At 49.0% G+C, this 21,972-nt stretch overlaps 1 protein-coding gene across 8 annotated transcripts in view; it reads right to left on the reverse strand.

The window, feature by feature from the left end:
- Window positions 1-634: 634 nt before the first annotated feature.
- The window catches only part of Plb1 (phospholipase B1), a 142,834-nt gene continuing 121,496 nt past the window's right edge, over window positions 635-21,972 (reverse strand). For all 8 annotated transcript variants that reach the window (XM_031356220.1, XM_031356217.1, XM_031356219.1 and 5 more), the window contains 13 exons: window positions 21,655-21,713; window positions 19,218-19,285; window positions 18,715-18,758; window positions 18,382-18,481; window positions 14,043-14,094; window positions 13,085-13,165; window positions 12,001-12,066; window positions 11,536-11,630; window positions 10,090-10,168; window positions 8,918-9,022; window positions 8,343-8,438; window positions 2,138-2,212; window positions 635-1,003 (listed from right to left, as the gene is read on the reverse strand). In XM_031356220.1, the coding sequence (XP_031212080.1) occupies window positions 764-1,003; window positions 2,138-2,212; window positions 8,343-8,438; window positions 8,918-9,022; window positions 10,090-10,168; window positions 11,536-11,630; window positions 12,001-12,066; window positions 13,085-13,165; window positions 14,043-14,094; window positions 18,382-18,481; window positions 18,715-18,758; window positions 19,218-19,285; window positions 21,655-21,713 (1,160 nt within the window). In that variant the 3' untranslated portion in view covers window positions 635-763. The remainder of the gene's footprint in view (window positions 1,004-2,137; window positions 2,213-8,342; window positions 8,439-8,917; window positions 9,023-10,089; window positions 10,169-11,535; window positions 11,631-12,000; window positions 12,067-13,084; window positions 13,166-14,042; window positions 14,095-18,381; window positions 18,482-18,714; window positions 18,759-19,217; window positions 19,286-21,654; window positions 21,714-21,972) is intronic.

Genomic DNA, 21,972 nt, shown 5'->3' on the forward strand with positions numbered 1-21,972 from the left:
CTGTCCCTAATTGGTTTTTGATTGATCAATAAAGAACCATGATGAGGAAGCAGAAAGATTGGACTTAAGAGCCTGCCAACATGTAAGAGTCAGGGAAGAGGCCCCAGGGGCCACTTCCCCGATTGGGTCTGGGGCAGCAAAGATAAAATATAGATTTAGAAAATGTTAACTCAGGAATCCTGGGGTGGGGGGAGTGTGTGCTAGCCACAGGGAGGTCAGGAGTGGCCTAGCCATTGAGCAACTTAAGGCTTATTAAATATAAACGTTGTGGGGGCACATATTTCATTCGTGAATCTAGAGCTCTTGGGCAGGTGTGGAGACATGCTTCTACCCAAGAGGAACTCAGAGCAGCTTAACAATTCACTGCTACAGTCCTAACTAGACTCTTTACCTAAAAGGACATGGAACAACTCCAGTACATACAGATTCTAAGTCCCTCATTTAATGTATCAGATCTGAATGTTTTGGATTCTGCCCTTTTTGAGTAGTTGTTTATATGTATGTGTATGTAGTGTTTGTATATATGTAGTTGAGATGAGACCCACTTTTGTTTCAAATAGACCAACAACTACAGATAGTCTGCAGGCAACTCCACCACACAGTGTTTCAACAGAAGCCCAGAAGAACATAGACACTGAGTGTGGCCCCTTTTTCTTTTTCATCTTTCCAAAAAGAGATCATGAACTCCCAGGAGAGGAGGGCAGGCAGTCCCATCCCTGAGATTACCGCCTAGTACCAAGGGCCCATCTCTGAGCCTCTCCTCTTATTCAGAAGCCTCAGGAGCCTGGGTCAACTCAGGCTCCACACTTGTATTTGGAAGAGTCACCTCCTCCTCCTCTTGTTGGACAGGTTTCACAGTTTTCCATAATATCACTCCAAGGATGCCAACTGCCAGGCCACCGATTGCTGCCACAGGCACTGCCCAGTAGATTGCATTGGAGGGTTTTTCAGCCTTGGCTGGAAGGAGCTGACTATTCCGGAGGGTGTAGAGGAAAGGGCTTTCCTGGGGGAGGAGGCAGGAAGGTCAGAGGTTAAGGGCTCTATTCACCCATCCACCTGCTCAAGTCCTGTCTCTACAAGAGCACAATGACCTCACACATCTTCCTAATGTGTCCTCGTAGAACTCTCCTTTCTTTACCTAGTTCCTGAACCTTCTGAATGAGGATGGGTCTGTCTAGTGGTCAACACCCAGCTATAACCTTCCGTTGGTTCCTCACCAGCATTTCCTTTCAAATATGATTTTGAAAGGTAGGGAGCTGGTAAGCTACTGTTGGAAAAGTCTTGGGGTGCATCTGAGCCTGCCTTCTTGGGTCCTATTGTTCTCAGTAAACAAACACAAAGTACTGCTGCATGGCCCTGGGGAGCTCTGATGAGCACCCAAGGACTGAAGTAGGATATCCTGTCACTGCCCAGGAAGAAGGTATAGGACTGACTGTATTAAAAAGGAGAGGGGTGCAAAGAGAAGGGAGAGATCAACAGAGGGGTATCTCTGGAGGCAGGAACAGCAGAAGATGACAAGATGAGAGAGGGGCCCAGGGAATAAGGGACTGATGGGGTCAAAGTCAGTAGTGAACAAAAGCCTAGTAGGACTCATCTGGGGAGTGGGCTCATTTGCCTAGGGTGTGTAGGAGTAGCAGGAGGCAGGTATCCCCCCTTGGGCAGTGGTGACCAGATAAGGATCCCGGGGTCCTTGATAAAACTGGAGTGACTTTCCAGGACAGTCATTCAGTGTCTAGAAGCAAGTGGAGGATGAAGAGGAAGCAGCAGAGGAGAGCTGGAGGGACAGACGGGCATCTGCTCGATGGTCCAGGAGAAAAAGGACAGGAGCATGGACTCTGGGAACAGATGGTATCTTCTTCCATTATCAGCTCCCATCCCTGAGCTCCAGCATAGGGCTTGGCATGACAGGATACTCAGATTCCTCTGAAGTACCCAGTGGTTTCAGGCATCTAGCTAGTACTCTCTCTCTAGACCACGTGCCAGCATGACTCCTCTCTGCCACTGGAGTTGTTGGCTCCTCCCTCCCCTACTTATGTCGGTCAGAAAGGACAGTTATGATGCAGTGAGCGGCAGTATGATTAAGTCCCATCCCTCATCCAGTCAACTTAGGACAGATAGGATATTCATGTTCACTCACAGGTGAGGGACACTTGAGTTTGGCTCGGTTGTATGTGAAGTTATTGGAGGTTGTCTTCCTTCCCACTGGTTCCAGCTGGAAAAGAGGGGGGGGGGAAAGGGATACCTTGATTGTGTAGAAAAGTTGGGAGCTGGCTTACATGGGATACTCTTTTGGAAGCGTGCATTCAGACCAGCAACCTGTTAAGATCCGCCACATAGCTCTGGCCAGAGCTGAAGCTGTCTTTTGACTCATAGGGAGGCACGCCTGTCTGGACAGGGCAGAACCCCTGAGTCAGTGCCTCTGAATTTACCCAGAAGGACATCAAGGCCCCAGGAAAGAACTGTCAGCCCACACTGACTCTCTCGTAAGGCTGGGGCCAGAGTGCCCACTGTCTCTACACTTGCAGGTGGCTGTGATTACAGACACTAGCTCTTCAATTTATAAAATGGTGATCGTATTTACCAACTTGTCCAAGTGTGTGCAGCTAGTCAGTTTCAGGAGCACTTTGAAAGCATATTGGTTACCATGACACTCTTACTACTCTTGGCTTGTCAACCCTGAAGAAACTGGAATCTTACTGGAGCTGCTCTCTTGAGTTGTCAAGCAGATGAAAACATTTACTAGAAATATCCCAGGGAGCAGCTGTAGTTTGGTGGGGTGCTGCTAAATGCTTCCACATCAGAGTGAGGAGCAGGAAGCTGCTATACCCCCACCCTAGCAACTTCAGGTAGTTGAACTGGTGCCCCAAGGGGAAGAAGAGACCTGGCACTTTGAACTGGTCATCCCCTGTAGAGTCTGCTTCAGGTCTATTCCTAGCCTCCAAGCCCCGATGAGGCAGAAGTAAACACTCTCCCTGTGCTGGTGACAGACCTGGGCTGTCTGCTGTCTGAAGGCCCTCCTCCTATTTCTTAGGAACTCAGAGGAGGCGAATGGCTCTGAGCTTGGGAGGGATGCCTTCTCCAGGGCAGCTGGCTGGCTAGCATTAACTACAGTAGGATTTTTAGGGCACATATCTTAGGGCTTCCAGAGAAACCATGGCATGGAAGCATGTATCAACTGGGATGGGTTCTAGATGGAGATCTGTTTCTGCTTTCTTAGAGCCAAGGAAACACAACTGTGCTCTAGCAAACAGAACCACTAGGGACAGAATGGAGGCTAAAGGCCAGGTTAGCTCTTTCACAGGGATGCTCCAAGGCTGAGCTCAATAAACTTATCAATGTTCTCTTCCTGTTGGTTCCCATCATAGTACATCCACTCTATCCTCCCCATTGTTCACCTGCCCTGATTTCCCTCCACCTCCTTGGCTGTTGTCTTTGTGACTTCTTTTGCAGTCAGCTGTAATATATTCATGGCCAGTCCCTCCCTAACCTGCCTCTTGGTACTTGGCCCTATGCCCCCCACTGCCTGCTCCTCCCCTAGGGCACTCAGTTAAGTCTGTGGCTTGGAATACTACATCGATGCACCAATGTCACTTTTTGCTGTGGTTGTCAAGTCTCACCCAGACCTTCCCATTTGAGCTCCAGGTTCTTGCACATGGCAGAGCCCATGCCTCTGGTGGGTATCTAGGAAGCAGCCCCTACTTCCTACATCTGACACAGAGTGCAACTTCCGAGAAGAAGTCTCTTGCTATTTGACTATCTGTTTGGTGTCTTAGACCCCAAAGCCAGGAGTCCCTCCCTAGTCACTTCCGTCAGCCAGTTTTAAATATATCTTAAGTGACTACAGCTCCCTTCCAGGGCTATTACCCTGGTCCCAGCCACATTCCACTCATGCAATCTCATCTCTTGTACCTTTGATTCCAGCCCATGTCTGCACAGTAGCTAGAGGACCAATGGCAAGGCATCAGGCCGTTGTTCAGAACAGCTGAGAATGTGGCCCTTGCCTGTCTTTCTGACCTTGGTCCCTGATTTTGGAGTACCACATGGGCCTGCATGTTCCTCAGAAGCTTCAAGCCCATTCCTGACTCCATGCCACATGGGTCCTATTTCTTCACCCTGGGACACTGTGGCCCAGTCTACTGCCTGGCTGGCAACCTCTTGGCATTCAATTCACATGCTATCAATGTGACTGCTTCTCACCACCACTACCCTACATCCCACCTCCCTGCTTTATAGCTTGTAAAGCCCGATGTAGTCAGTAGTATACGACCTTGTGTTGACCTGTCTAACTTGTTTATCATCTGTCTTTTCTCCGGCTACACTATTTACACTCTGTGAGAGCAGGGGCATTCTTTATTCTGTTGTTCGGTTTCTGGCACCTGGAACAGTACCTACCATGTAGTAAGGACAGAGAGTTGTTTGATGAATGGATAGAGAAATGGAAGTAGGCAGCACTGGAATGGAAAAGGCTTGGAGCACCCAACAGGAGGTAGAGTTGTTTTTTTAGAACCAACCTTTCTTACCACAGGAACTGTGAGGTACCAGTGATGCAGCCCACTTTAGGGCTAGGCAAGGCGCCATGGAACAGAAAGTCACTGGCCTATGCTAGGGAGGTGCCATGGGTAGTTGGCCTCTTGAGTGTTTAGATGAGGAAAGGAGGTAGGAACCCAAGGTAAAAGAACAGTGGTGTTTAGGTGGCGCAGGGATTGCCAAACTGCAAAGTAGAGGCAGGGGCTGCCTAGCAGGGTGGCCAGAGAAAGGAACTGGGACCAAGTCCCCAAAGCCCTGTATCCTACAGCCATGGTGTCTAACGTGCCTCCTTTCTTTGGAAGGTGGGAATCGTGGAAGGCTGAAGGCAAGGGATGATTTGCTCAGGTTCTTTTTCATACAAATTGTTCAGCTGCTCTGTGGGAAACAGATCTAAGGCAATGATTCATAAACCCTGTTTGTTAAAACCATCTTGGGAGTCCCTTTAAAAAGTGATAACTCAAAAAAAAAAGTGGTAACTCTTGATACCATTCATAATGGTACATGACTTTAATCCCAGGAATCAGGCATGTCTCTATCAGTTCTAGACCAGTTTGGTTTATACGGCCAGTCAGGGTATATAGTGGGGTCCTGTCTTGAAAGAAAGAGAAGAACACCAGGTCTAATACCTACTCCAGACAAATTTTATCTATTTATCAATTATATATACTCATACACACGCACACACATATATGATGTATGTCTGTGTGTGCATGTGTGCATATGAAAACAGTTGCTCCAAGAAGCCAGAAAAGGGCATCAAACTCACCAGGAGTTACAGGCAATGTAAACTGGCCCATTGTGTGCAGTGTCCTCCTGGGGCAAGTGGTCTGGGATGATATAAGAAAGCAGGCTGAGCAAGCCAGTAAGCAGCATTCCTCCATGGCCTCTGCTTCAGTGGCTGACTCTAGGTTCCTGCTTGAGTTCACACTCTGACTTCCTACATTGATGAACTGTACTGTGGAACTGTAAGCTGAAAGAAACCCTTTTCTATGCAAGTTGCTCTTGGGTATGGTGTTTTATAGCAGCAATAGAAACCTATCTAAAGCACTGTTTGACATAGCCAGGAACTGAACTTGGGATCTCTGCAAGAGCATTGTGCACTCTTAAGCCAGATGACAGGATGGCTCCAGATCACTGCTATATTTTAAAAGTACTATTTGTGGATGCTAACAGAGAGGAACAGTAAGTATGCATGCAGCTGATCATTTTGGTAAAGAGATCATACCAGCAGGGTAACTAAGAACCAGAACATGACCGGTACTCAGAAGGGCTCCTCCTGCACCTTCCTCAACCCTATTGGCTTAAAGAGAAAAGATCATGAAAGACGACGCTGACTTCTAATGCCTTACAAATAGCTACTCGCCTTTGAGGTAGGTGAGTGTGCATGCATGCCCATGAAGCATGTATGCATACAATGTTGAGATGTGTAGAAAAACTCTGGCTTCTGAATGTACAACAGTTTGTTAATGAACATTTGTGAAATGTCCAGCTTGAAGTTAACAATGTGTAACATAGGTGCTCCTATGAAAACTGTAGTAAATGTCTTTTTAGTGGACTCTAGTGGACACTTCTCTGCAGGAGAGAGTATTGTTGGGTCTCAGGAGATACACAGGTTCAGCATCATTAGATACACAAGAGCTTGCCAAAGTGGCTTTGAACATTCATTATATTTAAGTCACCAGAAGATTTAAGGCTCCAGAGGATTCTCATATGAACCAGTGCTGAGAACTGCTGTACAGGGGGTAAGAGTTTGGAGGCAGGAATGCTAAGGAGGAGGCATAGGGTTTGCAGATAAGGAGTATTAGGTAGCAGTGGTAGAATAGGATTCAGAAGGAGAGAGACAGCTCCTAGTCTTGACCTTTGTACAGGTCTCTAGAGGAAGAAATGTGTGTTACGAAGCCAGGAGACACACAAGATACACTGACAGTGACTTAAAGTGCTTTTGTTGCTCCTATAGAGTGCCCTGGGCACATCAGCCAAAACAGCAGACACTATGTCATAGGACTCTGATTATGAGACATGAATTCACTGACTGTATATGTGCTTATGAGGTTGGTGTTATGGCTGGGCCACCAGAGGAAGACATGGAAAACATGGACTCTTGTTTCTGTGGTGCCACTAATCAGCTATGTGAGGCTAGGCAAACTGTCCCATGTCTCTTGTTCTTAATTAGAGTGCCCTGGCTTGGTGACCTCTCCGATCTCTTCTGGCTCTAACAGCCTATTAATTTGCTGTGACCCTAGAGGTGGCATTCCAGTAAGAAAATGATTGGATAGTTGGCAGGATGCTGGACCTGTATGTCTGAGATGGTTTGGGATGAAACATGGGACTTTGTAATTATTCTCCTAAATTATACAGGACAAGGGACTCTGGGGTGGTTTTAGGATTTTGTTTTTTAGTTTCTTTGTTTTGTTTGGGTTTGGGTGGGAAAGCACAGTTGCCTTGTTCCCAGTGTTTTAGCTTCTGTTTTTACATCTATACTCCTTCTCCCTGACCTCATGGAACCAAACTCTCTCACCTGGGTGAATGAAAACAGTACTGACTGTTTGCTTCGGAAAAGACGACCAGAACCTTACAGCAAGGAGCAATGGACCTGGCCGTGACTGAGCGTCTATCTGGCTATTGAGACTCAGGAGATCCTGGACGGCCCCAGCTAGAAGCAGATGCAGCTTGATGGGAAAGCTGGGACGAGGAAAGGCATGAGGAAGAACTTTGCTTTTCCTGGCTCTTTGACAACATGTGGATTCCCCTAAGATCTTTGGGGGACCAAAAGACAGGAAATAGATTTCCATCCCATGGAGGGATGTTAAAAGAGAAAGCTGTGACATAGTCACTGGAGAACAACTGTCCTTCAAAACAAGGAAGAGAATCAATTTCAGGAATTATAATTTATAAATGCCAGGCTGAGAGTGCTGGCCCCTGGGAGACTGAGGCAGAAGCATCAAAAACTCAAAGCCTGCCTATACTGCATAGTGAGTTCAAGCAACCTGAAATACTTTGTTTTTAAAACAAAAGTAAACAGAGCCCTGGGGATCAGTGACAGAGAACTTACCTAGAATGAGATGTCCTAGGTCCAATACCCAGCAACAAAACAATAAAACACAACATACACATACAACAAAGCCAGATACAATTATAATTCTGGCATTTGGGAGGCAGTATTGAAAGTATCAGGCCAGCCTGGGCTACAGGAATCAAGAAAAGCAAGATAAACTGAGGAGGCAGGTGGAAGGAAACGCAAAGCTATTCTGACGGCAATTTAGAATCCTGTGCAGAAAGACATGGATGGAAAAGTTTTAGAACTGTGCAAATGGATGACTCAGAGAAGCTGAGCCTGCAGCTGAACAGGCTTACATGCCACTTTGGATGCTAGAGAGAAAGTGGTGATGTAGCGAAGGAGAAAGTCATTATTGCGAGTCAGCTGAGGAAGGCATCAGGCAGCATGGGGTTGCTAGTAGGTGTGGGAATATCTGCCCAGGGGTGATTGGCACAGACACCCTTGGCCTGGAACTGCAATAAAGATCAGGGATGGCTCCGAGAGGAGGAGCTTGCTACTAACTCATACTAAGCATGAGGACCTGAACTCAAAGTCCTAGAATCCATGCAAACAAGCAAACAAACAAACAAACAGCATGGTTGTATGTGTAACCCCAGCACTGTGGAGGGTAGGCAGAGGGTAGGATGTGTGCCCTGGCACATATACACCAGGATCAACAGTGGAGTTTTAGGGGGAAAAAAAATCATAGCAGCAGTTTATTCTCTTGTGGGACTGAGCCAATATCCTTAGGTGCTCCCTTGGGAGCACTCCCACTTACCATGTTGTTCCAGAGGGCAATGGCCATCTCAGCATGCCCACGGTCTGAGAAGTAGAAACAGTCCTCAGAGAAGAAAGTGAGGTCCAGGCCCCCACGCTGTGACCAGAGACAACAAGGAGGTTAACATCTGGACTCAGCTGCCCAGCCTCCCTGCCCAGCAGGGGACACAGCAGGTCCCCTTTCATCCTTTGAATCCTGTTTCAACCTGCTTCAGACACTGGTGGGACACCCCCCACATACACACACTCCGTTTGGGATTTTTTTTTTTTTTTTAAAGCAAACATGAATTATAGCTTCCCTAGCTTAACCCTGTCCTGAAAATGACACTATGATAATTTTAGGAAGATTTCCATTCTGGGGTAGGAGGTGACATGGGGGAGGGAGGGACACTTGGTCACTATTAATTCTATCATCTATCATTTCTTTCTAAGAATGTCTAAGTTCTAATCACACACACACACACACACACACACAGGGTAGAAAGAAAAGCTCTACCTTTGGGAGGCTTGCTGGAGAAAGATAATAAAAGCCTGCGTGCTACATTCTTAAGCTTCCTAGAAAGGGCTGCAGCTCACCTCATTCAGCGGGATAAAGGTATTCCGGAAGAAAGGCTGCACAGTGACTGCAAAGTCCTCGCGCTGCATGTACTGGTGCCAGTAGGAGAGCTCGGAGATGTCACTCTGAGGATGGAGAGGCTGCTCAGTCCAACTGGCAAGGTTAGACAGGGTCTGCTTGGGCTGCCATGGGTTGGTTGTGACGCGAGTGGACCCACCGTAGACTAAAGGGACTTAAAGGGAGTATGTCTGCCCACACAGGGACTCATCCTGCTTGTAATGAACCACTGTATCTTACCGCCCTATGCTGACCAGTAGGATCAGAGTCAAGGGGTCCCTGGCTGGAGTTCTCCACTCCTAGGCTCTATTAGTTTTATCCTAAGAGGCTAACTCTAAGGCACTGTTGATGTCGAATTGGCCACGGGCCTGGCTGCCCTCACTGCATGGCGTAGTCAGTGAAGCCTAGCTCACATGAGGAGATCCCCTCAGTTCTCCAAAAATGTCCAAGCATGTAGGACAACAGGGGTAGAGAAGAGCCCTTGGGTTTTGGACTCAAGTACCAAAACACGGAATATAAAATATATACCATAGTAAGGACTTCACAATTCACCTGAGATATGGAGGCAGAAAGGGGAAGACAGGAGAAGCACAGATGGCTTGTCCATGCAGACCCCACTTGCTCTGGGAAGGCTGCTGAGACGAAGAAGGCATGCATGGGGATGTTCTAAGAGGAGGATGACTTGCCCCATTAAAAGGAATTAGGGTGCAACTAGGCTTCTGGTGGGCTTGTCCCAAAGTGAATAATGGTAACATTGATAAGCAGGGGTGTTCGGGGAGTAGACAGAGGGTGGAGGAAGTAAATATTAGTAGACCCGGGTTTTCTGTTCATGGAGACAGGAGAGGGGAAGGCAGTGGGAGCCAGGTACAGTATGACCCTTCCCCTCAGAAAGGTTAGCAGTGCCCTGCTGTGTGGCATCTCCTCTGAAGGCTGGGTTTCTCCCAACTACCCCTTGGAGATCTCCATACTATCTTTCCCCAGGTAAACAGTGTGAGGGATAGGATCTCCTTTTAGGGAGCCGATTGCTCTCAGCTAAGCCCTGACGAACACACAAGTTTGGAGTCCTCACTCAGGGAGCACAGCATGGGCTTCCATCCTGAGCACCCAAGGAGGAAGAGAGAGCATCAAGACTCACCTGGAGATTCCAGTTTAGTTTCTTCAGCTCCTGCATCGATATGAGGTTTTGAGAGTGTTTAAAGCAACTGCAGTTTTTCCTACAAGATAAGAAATCTTGTCTGGAGGTTGCCTTGGCCTGGTTACACCTTCCTGACAGAAGTTTCTATCCACCTGGTGCAGTCTGGTGCTGCTAAATTGGAGGTAGGCGGGGCTTGACACAGAAGTACACCAACGACACTTGGGTCTAAGTCACAAAGCCGTAACTCAGGAACGCGGTCGAAAAGGTCCGCCATGGTTGGGATGGTAAATGTTCCCTAAAATCTCAAGTGCAGGCTGAAGGCTTGGTCCCAAGCTTTGGCACTATGGGGGCAAGTGGCAGAGCCTTTAGTGGGTGGAGCCTAATTGAAGGAAGTAGTCACAGGAGTCACACCTGCCCTGTTGCTTTCCCACCAGCTTTGCTTTCTAGCCTCCATTAAGTGACCAGCTGTGCTCCCTCACATGTTGAAACCCAAAACTGTCTTGTCAAAGGGCCGAGAGACCATGGACTGAAAAGTGAAGCCTAGAACCAAAATTCCCCTCTCCTCATAGACTGACACTAGGTACTTATTTACAGTTGGAAGGGTTAGCCCCTGAAGCAAGGTCTCTTTCCTCTTGTGTAGACCCTCTTTCCCAACTATCAGGGAAGGCCCCGGGTGGAGTTCTGGCAAGTTCTGTGGTGGCTCTGCCTCTGGACTCCTTCCTCCCCACAGTCCTGAAGCTTCTCACGGCTGAGCCTCCTTGGGGTCCAGAGTGTGAAGATAATCAGACAACCTGAGACACCCTTGACAAGGTGAAATGTGACACCAGCATGTGAGGAATTGGAGGGACTTTCCTTGCTAACCATGGCCATTCTACCCAGGGACCTGATTCCTTAGCCACCTTTACAAGACGTCTATTTGCCTTCAGATAGGACTTCTCAGTCACAGCTGCCAGACTTCTGTCCGTCCCACAGTAATTCCTGCCTGTTAGAACCTCTAACAACCCTGCTTTTGAGGACGGGATAAAAGCTGTCTGTCTAGCTTGTTCTAGCCCCATCCATGAACTTCCTGATGATGTCACTCTTGGGGAGGGTTTATTCTTATTTTTATAAGCCAGTACCCAGAGGTCCAGAGACCCTGTGGGTTCCCCCAGAAGCAGAGCCAGGATTCTAGGGAAAAGCAAGGTGTCCTTGGAGTTCATTGTCGTCTGCAGAGAGCAGACTTGCCTGTGTGGAGTTTGGAATCAGAAGGGATAGGGAGTCTTCTAGGCCATTTGATGTGTCTCTTTTTATAGGAAAGGAAGCTATCAGGGAGTAGGGGGTCATGTGGTTCTCCAGGCACATCCAAGTGTCTTCTAAGTCCTTGGCTTCTAGCCCTGCCCACACTGTTTCCCTCCTAGTGAGCCTATGAAACCCTGCCCACCCCAGGCAGCCTTGCCCTGCACTTACTGAACTGCCAGCGGCATGGCACACTTCCCACCTTGGTCGTGGTGCAAGCCAGCCAGCTCCATGACTTCTACCACGTTGATGAAAACCCTGGGAAGCTGCAGGAGGCAGAGGGGTGGGGTCCATGAGTTTGAGGGCAGTCTTCAGTCTAACCTCACCCACCCCATCATTGCCACAGAAGAGATGGATGCCCAGGGAGGGGCCTATGTGATGCCCAGTGATTACATCGACTCTTCCTGCTGTCTCTCTTAGGCAGAAAAGTCGAGACCCAGAGAAGTCCCAGAGCTAATAAAAACCACAGTGGATGCCTGCAACTCCAGGCCAGCTGGCTCCAGTGGGAGCTCACTGTCCAGCTTCCTGTTTTGCCAAGAATCAAATACAACTTGCCTAGAAGCAAGTCAATAGTGGGGAAGTAGGGTGGCTTGCAGGAACAGGGACCAGGGACCAGGACCCACTACCCATTCCTACCTCATCATAGAGGATGTCCAAGGCACGTTGGATGTACTCGACATACTTCTTGGTTGAGTTGTTCTCCTGTATAGGGAAAAGGAGGCTCTCTGAATTAGAGGGTGAGCAGGGTGCTGCCGTCCCTGAGAGCCCACCTTGCATTCCTCAGACTTGGCCTGAGGGACCTGGTGGTGTCCTTTTTCATAAATATATACCCCCAGGAGCAGAGACACCACTGTTTACATGAGGGGCAGTTGTTCCAGGACTCAGAGAGGCGTTTCTCTACAGTATATCCAACTGGAGCTCTGGGTAGCTTCTGGTTTCCAATGACCCTTATAATCCAGGACTCAGAAATATTGAAAGCTCAGGGGTTAGGTCCTTTGTGCACCCCAGACTCCCAGTTCTGGGCAGTAAGGGAAAGGACTGAGGGAAGATTCTAGAAGAGCTGAGCCTGCATGGGGAAGATACCAGGCTATTGGTAGTTACTCTCTGAGACCCACAAGGAACTATGAGCTGCCTGCCACCCCCAAGAGTGTCAAACATTCCACCACCGCTTCAGAGCCCTGGCAGCTGCCTTTTCCTGGCAAAATAAAATACAGGATGTCCCCAGCTTAGAACAAGATGTATTCTAAAAGGTACAGGTTCCAAACGCTTGTAAGTCTGTACATGTTTCTCCAGAGAGACATATGAGGAATGGGGTCAGCTTCCAGGCCAGCTGGCTGGGGTTGGTTGTTTAGATTATCATGGTCCTGAAGGGCAACAAGGACACTCGGTTTGCTTCGATTTTTCAACTCCCATTTACCTCCCCCTCCAAGAGAGGGCAGACTCCAAGCAGATACAAGACACAGAGTCACTGGCCATCTACCGGAAAGTGCCATCTCTATGTCCCAAAGAGGCACCACCTCAGGGTCTGAGGACTGGGTCCTTCTAGACCTTTCTTCTGAGTGGGGCAACCACTTAGGAAAGCTAAGTCTCACCTGCTCTTTGTCAATCAGAGGCTGCCTGGGTAGAATCAAGCCCAGGCTAGTATGACATTCAAAAAGGAAGGAGATGGGGGCCAGCAACTTCATTCTCAGGCCCGTGGTGAGGCCTGCCAGGGGCTTACCGGATCCTCACAGTAAAGACACAGGTCGTTGTTCCCAATGAGGAGTGTAATCAGCTTCCAGTCCGTCTGTAGGTCGATCGTCTGAGGGGACAGATCCCAAGTTTAAGATCTGGGGACAGCTGCTGGTGGAACTAACCCTGCTCCCCAGTCAGCTTGTCAGATACTGTCATCTTTTCTGTATCACACAAACTATGAGGCGGGCTCTCCTCCATGCTTCCCTGAGGTGATGGGCACGTCCTTTAAGAAGTATATACGTGTGTGTGTGTGTGTGTGTGTGTGTGTGTGTGTGTGTGTGTGTGCAGGGGGGGTTCTGCTCACACAAAGGAGATAGACTACTTTCTCCACACCCTCCCACCCCCGAAATCCTCTTAAGGGGCTAAGGTGGGTGTGTCCTCATGGATTCTCATGCTCATATGTGCTCTGAGGTGATCAAAGGAGTCTGTGTCAAAAGATAGAACTTGAAGACAAGGTCAGGGCTTTTAGGGCCTTGGTTCATAGAGGGAGAACCCAGCGGAGTCAGCATGGTGGGGTAGGTCCAGGGAGGCCCTGGAGTTGTGGCTCCCTACTCACTGTCCACCATAAGAGTTCCTCCAGCTGGAGTCCACAGCATAAGAACAGAGCATTAGGAAAAAGTGCAAGTGAGATTCTGAGGGGTTGGGGAGGGAGAAGGGGGAAAGGCCTGGAATGAGCAGCCTATTTTTAGAACTTGGTGTTTATATAAGAAGGCCCTGGGAAGCCAGCTCTGGGATAAAGGCCCCAGGCCTGTGATCTTGGCCAACTCCTCATTCCACCTTGCCCTCCTGCAGTCTGCCCTGGGGCAGGGTGCCTACAGGCAGCATTCCTGTGAATTCCCTTGAAGACCAGCTAAAGGCAAGCCGTGGGGGCACTGGAGGGGTTCATCAGGCCCTGCAACTCCCCAGCTAAAGAGAAGAGTGGCTTTTAGGGGGTCTGTACTCACAGGTGTGCTTTTCATCTTCTCCACCAGGGCCTGAGCCTGGGCCGGCATGTCCCTAGGGAGAAGGGACAAAAGTCACTTTCAGACTTGCTTGGGATGGAGACCCTAAGCTGGACTCCAGGAGTACTACCTCCATGAAAGTCACTCTGAGTCAATCATTAGGAATCTGCTCAGGCTTTTTCTCATCAGGGACCTGCCAACGACCTGGGGGCTTCACTGAGCTGGACCCTGATGCCCTAGGGGCAGGACCAGGGTCTTACTGACTTTGTATCTAGAATTTGATCATTCTCACCAGAGATTTCTTTTCCTCCCTCTTTTACTAAACCTTTTCACTATAAGCTGAGCCTCTTTGATTCTTACTCGGGTGCCTGTTTTAAAAATGATCTGTTTTATTTTTGAAAAAAAGTCACATTCCTAAATTTTCCCCCAGCTTTCTCCTTTCCAGGCTTGGCGAGCCCTTCCCCTCTGTCTGAGCCCTAGTGCCCAACCCTTGGGTCCCTTCGTTCTTCTCTGTCAGGACTTGGATTTTGACACTATTATTTTCCCCCTCCCTCCCAACAAGACAGGAGAGACAGTGTGGGCAAGACTGGGACTCCTTTCATCTCCCCATTGTTTGTTGTAAATTAAGGTATACTATTGGGTTCCAGAGACTCAGTTATGAGAGTGGTAGTGGAATAGCACACAGCAATGAAAAGGAATAAAGTGTCATTATCTGCAGCATCCATGAGAGAGCTGTGAGTGACAGGCCTGTGCACTGCATGATGGTGGTGATGGCCTCATGGGTACCTAGGCGTCAAGATCCATCAAACTGTATACTTCTGAGTATCCACGGTTCATTGTGGGTCAGTATAGCTCAATGAAGCCGCTTCCTTAAAAAGACAAGTACTAGCCAGGCGGTGGTGGCGCACACCTTTAATCCCAGCACTTGGGAGGCAGAGGCAGGCAGATTTCTGAGTTCGAGGCCAGCCTGGTCTACAAAGTGAGTTCTAGGACAGCCGGGACTATACAGAGAAACCCTGTCTCAAAAAACCAAAAAAAAAAAAAAAAAAAAAAAAAAAAAAAAAAAAAAAAAAAAAAAGAGACAAGTACTGAGCTGGGTGTGGTGGAGCACACCTGCAATCCCAGGCCTCGGGGTGCAAAGGCAGGAGAATTGGAAGCTGAGGGCCAGCTTTGGCTACAGAGTGAATTAGAGGTCAGCCTGGGCTACCTGAGAACCCGTCACAAAACAACAAAATTGAAAGTCAGGTGAGCTAAAGGACACATGGCCAACATAAGAAACCAACGAAAGAGGGTTACAGTCTGTGGGCGGGCACTGACCAGCGTGCATGGTGCCATCCCTGCGCCTTCACATGGAGAACTTACACACCCAGGATTGTATTGATAGGTACGTAGAGCTTATAAAGTAAAGGCACAGATATGCTGCAACTTTCAATAGGCTCAAGTCAGGCTCAAGGGCATTCATAGTGATGAGCCCTTGAGGTTCCCTGGGGAGGGGTACCTTTTGCATCCCCCTCACTCTACCATCTCTGACCCCCTACCTCAGCAAGCCTCTTCCTATATCCCTCAGGCCCTCCCTCACCATGCTCTTCTTTCCTATATCCCTATCCGCAGCTCTTCTATTTCATCTCCCCATCCCCTCCAGGGCCCAGGGCCTCTCCTTGCAGCTGTTTCCATGGCTCTGTGAGTCCACACACGTCCCAGGCCTGAGACAGCAGGTCCCGATAGTCAGTCTCCTGCCTTCCTAAATACTCTATGGGCCAGCATCAGGTGAGTGCAGTCTGTGGTGTTGACATGAGCAACATGGCCTCGCAAGAGTTAGTGGCTCTTTGTCTAGTCCCTTGACAGACGGACGGATGGATGGACGGACTCATTCTTTCAGACCACGGGGTTTACACCTTTTAAGACTATGTTATCTCTTGGTAACTCAGAGAGTGAATCCAGTTTTGCTTGTTGATTAACAGAAGGGAAGTTAGCTGTTGAATAAAACTATGAAACTAAATATCCCCATAATAGCAAACTTTTGTATGTATGTGGCCTACATAGTCCTAAATTCTTCCTAAAGCTTATTTATCTCCTTCAATCCTATGACATCTCTGAGAGACAGGTACTACGATTAACCTCATTATAGAAAACCAAGACGCAGAGGTGCTAAGCAACTTGGTCAGGGTCACACGGTCTGCAGGTCTTTTTGAACAGAGAAGATCTGACCTCTGTGTACTTGGTGTTTACATGGGTGCTGACCTCTGACCTCTGTGTACTTGGCGTTTACATGGGTGCTGACCTCTGACCTCTGTGTACTTGGCGTTTACATGGGTGCTGACCTCTGACCTCTGTGTACTTGGTGTTTACATGGGTGCTGACCTCTGACCTCTGTGTACTTGGCATTTACATGGGTGCTGACCTCTGTGTACTTGGCATTTACATGGGTTCTGGGGATTCAAACTCGGGTCCTTGTATTCCCCCCGCCGCCTCTCCTGGTGAACTCATACTTATCCACACCGATAAATGACAGAGAAGGCAAAGGGGATGACTCTCAAACTTTCCTGAAGCTGATGGCTTCCCTTTGCTTCCTCCAACACTGGACACTTGGTGTCAGTGATGTCTCCTACCACTGCCTCTGCTCCGGCAGAGGTGCTAGGCAGGGAGGGAAGGGAAGGTGGAGCCTGGAGAGAGACAGCTCAGTGGGCAAGGCGCTTGGCTATGCAAGCATGAAGACCTGCGTGCGCATCCCCAGTGCCCATGTAAAAGTCATGTACCCCTGTAATCTCCCAGGAGGTAGAGACGGTGCACCCCTGAAATCCACTAGCCAGCTAACTAGCCACATCGGTGAGCTCCAGGCTCAGAGGGAGACTGTGTCTCAAAATACAAAGTGGGGAGGGCAGTGAGTTGGTACAGTGAGGGAAAGTTCTTGCGACACACAAGCTTGAAAACGCAGAGTCTGAGTCCTGGAAGCCCATGATGGAAGGAGAGAACTGGCTTCCCAAAGATGACCATGCACCTCCCACATGTACACCACACCACACACAAATAATAAAATCAGAGGGCTAGAGAGATAGCTCAGCAGTTAAAAATATTTGCTTGCAAAGGACAAGCATTCCATTCTCATGCCAGGCAGTTTACAGCCACCTGTATCTCCAACTCCGGGGATCCCAACCCTCTCTTCTGGCCTCTGTGGGCACATATACATGCACACAAAGTAAATCTTTGAAAATTTAATGGTGGTGAGTTACTGATTGGAATATGACATTGTCCTCTGGCCTCCACTTGTAGGAGGAGCACAAGGAGTACAGGTATACATGTACCTGAATGCACACACCCACATGTGTCCATACCCGCCCCAAAGAGAGAAGAGGAGGGGAAGAGAGGAGGAGTGGGAGCACTGACAGACTGAGGAGCCAGCCCTAAAGCCTGGGATCCATGCTCAGGACAGTAATCCTAACAGTCACTAGGTGCTAGAATGGCCCACAGGACCTGGTGTTTTGTAGACAAATAAGTCCTTCCTTGTGTCATACTGAGGAGCTATCCCTGTGTCTGTGGCATGGATATTCACACTGAGCCCCAGGCCCTGGTTAGGCTTCTAAACGGAATGTTCTTTGTAAGCAGAGTGAGTCAAGCCTGTGCCGTCTCCCTGGTGACAAGAACACAGCAGCAATCCTTCTGCAAAGCAAATACCCAGCACGCTCTGCTCTGCGCTCTGCTCTGTGCAGGAAGTCAATGAATGCAGTCAGGCATTTCAGCTTTCATTACCTGGGTTCCTGTCAACAACAGAGAGCCCAGAGAAAACAACCACTCCCATGCTATGTGAGGGGCCCTGACACCCAACTCTCCAGCGTCAGAATACAGCTTTTTTTTTTTTTTTTTTTAATTCAAGGATATGAGACAAGACAGGGAAAAGCAGAGGAAGCAAACTGAGTAGTTCACGATGCTGCGAGCCACTCTGCACGTGTGACTCATGTCCCTGAGAGACAGGAGGTGGAACTGGAGCCATCAGGGACAGAGCCTGCTTGTGTAGAAGTAGATGGGCTCCTTTGCCCCTTTAACAGTGTGCAGTGGTTAGAGCTACGGTTCAGGAATGGTCTGATCCAGGTCCCTCCCTCATAACTTTCCAGGTGACCTTGGCTGTTTAAGAAACTCTCTAGCCACAAAGCCCACATCATAGTACCTGTGTCCAAGGGCATGAGGATTACAAGGAGATGATTCACATGGAAGGTGTGATGCAGACCCAGCTCTCAGGGATGCTCTGGTACCGAGGTTTATGACCCAGCTGGATCCTAGATACAGTTCCCCTTGCCGCTCCCAAATTCCCACCTTAATCTCTTGGCTGGTCCCCACACCAACTCACTGAGCTCTGGCCCCTTCTTCTGCCACATTTAATCCTGCCGTGTCATCCAGGGTACCAGTAGAGAATCCAAAGATGGAAGGGTTGAACTTCTTCAGGATGTCTTTAGAGAGGGATGAAGCAGAGGGCACAGGTGAAAGGAACCGAGGTGGGCATGTAGTTTGGAGGCACGGGTGTGTGGTGCATGCAGAGGTGGGGGGTAGAGAGGTGGGTCCTGATCTTTCTGGGGCTGGCCAATTTTTTCCCCCGTAGACAGCGCCCTCTTTCCCCCACTGTAGGCAGAAGCCCTTATCCTCAGCGAGGGTTACGGTGGCCATTTTGGTGAGGACTACTTACTGGGCAGTGTGGTAAGGGTCTCCAATGTTTCATCTCCTCCAATGCTGAGGGAGAGACAGTAACTTTGTCAATCAATGTCGCACGGATCTGCTGCCTCCTGGGCTGTCACAGGTGAGTCAGACCAGAGGGACCCTGCCCTTGAGGCACTTCCTTCCATCCTCAGAGCTAACACAAGCACCACCCAGTCTCCTTGGATATCAGAGTTGGGCCATATAGACAGAGGCTTACCCCATAGCAGGTGATGGGGAACCCACTTCCTATAGCTCTTTTGTTTATTTGTTTGTTTTGGTTTTTGAGCTAGGGTTTCTTTCTGGAGCCCTGGCTGTCCTAGAACTCACCCTGGAGACCCACTCTGTAGACCAGGCTGGCCTTGAACTCACAGAGATCCTCCTGCCTCTGCCACCCCAGTGCTGGGCTCAAACGTGCTTGCCACCAGTGCCTGGCTTCTTATACCTGTTTAGGGGACTATTATCTGTAAGCGAGTGAGCCAAGAGCACTCTTACCTCCAAGACAGCCCCCTCCATGGGGTGGCTAGGCTGTTGGATTCATTCCCGTGAGCTCCCGTGGCTGTCTGTGGAGAGCACAGAGAAGCTTTCAAAAGGGTTCCCTGTGGTGATGCAGCTTGAGGACCTCCGGTACTCAGATTAGATTTTGCTAGGGAAGGTCCCACTCTTCTATGTCTACTCTCTTCTCTGCTGTCTTCGTACCCTCCAGACTCCCACTTGGTCCTGCTGATCCTTTCTGACATGCTGCTCTAGCCCCAGTGAAGGCCCTTTAATTTGTTCATCATCCCTGTGGAGACACTCACATGCCGGCAGTGGACAACACTGGCGTCCCATCTGACCTCATAGGTGCCACAGGCTCCCTTCCTGCCATCAGTGCTGCCTAGCCTTTCTACAGCTTTCCACCATTTGCCCCTGACTCTGACCCTTTCACGTGTCTATCTTACTTCCAGGGTCTAAAGCAAAACACTGTCCCCAGTATGGACACCATAATCCAGCATCTACTTTCTGTCCCTCTGTTTGCTTCCCACTTTTTTTTTTTTTTTTTTTTTTTTTGAGACAGGGTTTCTCTGTGTGGCCTTGGATGTCCTAGAGCTCACTGTATAGACCAGGCTGGCCTCGAACTCAGAGATCCACCTGCCTCTGCTTCTGAGTGCTGGAATGAAAGGTGTGCGCCACCATCTCCTGGCACTTTCATGCAGAGCCTCAGATGGAGGTGCACGGACGGGCCTATCACATCTTCCAAAGCCTGAGGGCCTCTGCTCTGCTCTGTCCTCGCCCTCCCCTTTCCTCTCCCTTCCTGGAGTGTTGATCCTCCTCCGCCCCAGGCCGAGACCCCTAGTTTATTCTCTCCTATCTTTGACCACACCTCTCCCTGCTGTCCCCTCCAACTTGGGGTCAAAACCAAGCCCCTCTCCAGTGGGGATGCCATACTCGGCAGCCCACCTCCCCCTTTTGCTTCGTCTTTCTCAGTTCTTGTCTATGAAGATTTCTGAAGCTGCCTTCTTTTATTTTTATTTATTTTTTTTAAAGATTGATTTTATTTATTTTATGGGTATGAGTACACTGTAGCTGAACAGATAGTTGTGAGCTATCATGTGTGTGGCTGCTGAGAATTGAACTCAGGATCTCTGCCACCCCACTCACTCCAGCCCTGCTTGCTCCAGTGTAATTCACTGTAGCTGTCTTCAGATGCACCAGAAGAGGGCGTCAGATCTCATTGTGGGTGGTTATGAGCCATCATGTGGCTGCTGGGATCCGAACTCAGGACGTTTGGAAGAGCAATCAGTGCTCTTACCCGCTGAGTCATCTCGCCAGCCCTATTTTTCTTAATAATAATAAAAAAGAAGCATTCTGCCTTTGAAATTTACCAAAGTAACACATGCTCACCATAACCAGTTAAACAAAGATTAAAAAAACAAAACAAGCAAAAGAACAACTTAATTTTACCACGGGAGTCTTTCCCCAAGGCTTGGGGTACAACTCAACTAATAGGGTACTTGTCTGGTATGCATGAAGACCTGGGATGGGTTCTCAGTGCTGAGTTTGGTAGTGCACATCCATAATTCCAGCACTCCAGAGATGGAGCAACAGGGATTGGGAGTTTTAGGAAGTCTGAGGCTAGCCTGGGCTACTTGAGATCTCTCAAATTAAACAATCAATATCGCCTCAGTTGGGCCTAGTAGCTCATGCCTGTGAAACCAGTACTTAAGAAATGAAAGCTTGCTATGAATTTGAGGCTAGCCTGGGCTACAGAGCAAGCTGGAGTCAGTCAGGACTACTTATTGAGACCTCCTGAGTTCAACTCAAAACAAAATGGAAAGAATCTGGTCCTGACAATCTCCTTCATCTATTACATCATCTCTTTCCCCTGCCCCCATGCACATGCCCCACCAGGGTGAAGTCATGGTTGATCTGGCCTGGAATGCACCCTTCGCTACTTTCCCATGTCCACAGCACAATTACAATAGCTTCGTTTCCACATGGGGTGGTTTTGTTTCCACAGGAATGGACATGAATCATGAAAGGACCTCATGTCACCTATTCACTCACGATTCTCCTCCCTGGAAGTGTCGTGCTGTCTTAGCCAGAGGGCTATGACGGTCCCACTCTTCCTTTTAGAGTTGCTGACCGAGCATGGTGCTCACAGCAGTAGCTAAACAGCAGATGATGTAACTGTACCAGGACTGAGTTGGGTTTCCCTCTGTCCTTATGTGGGCTGAGGGGCTGGGTGATGTGTAGATAAGACCTATTACTCTTTAGGACTCGGTTGATGGCGTTTCATTCAGGCAAGTTTGGACACGTGCATAATACCAGCAATGCTAGGGTATTGGGTGGAGGGAGATCTTGTGTACAGGGTGAAGTTCAAGTAGGGCAAAGGAAGATGGAGGGCTGGGATACAAAATTCATGCCTGCTGGCCCGTGGCTTAGTACTCACAGTCAGAAAGTCACCCATTGCTGCCACCACCTTGATGTCTGCTGGCCGGAGCTCATGAACTAGAAGAGACAGGCAAGAAGAGAGCTGGCAGATGTCAGCCTGTTACACTGAGTCTGCCCGAGCCCACAGGTCCCTACAGTGCCTGTCTCTAGCCTCGGCCTTTACCAGTGCTGCCCCTTCTTTTCATTCAGAACACTAAGGCTCTGGATAGCATGGGCTTGAGAGCTACCATCAAGTACCCTACAGGTGCTCCAGCAGAGTTCCAATGTGGGTCACATGGAATAAGCAGCTAGGACCACATCCCTGGCCGCACTTATC

This window comes from Mastomys coucha, unplaced genomic scaffold (genome assembly GCF_008632895.1).
Source record: "Mastomys coucha isolate ucsf_1 unplaced genomic scaffold, UCSF_Mcou_1 pScaffold6, whole genome shotgun sequence".
In the NCBI taxonomy this organism is placed as follows: domain Eukaryota; kingdom Metazoa; phylum Chordata; class Mammalia; order Rodentia; family Muridae; genus Mastomys; species Mastomys coucha.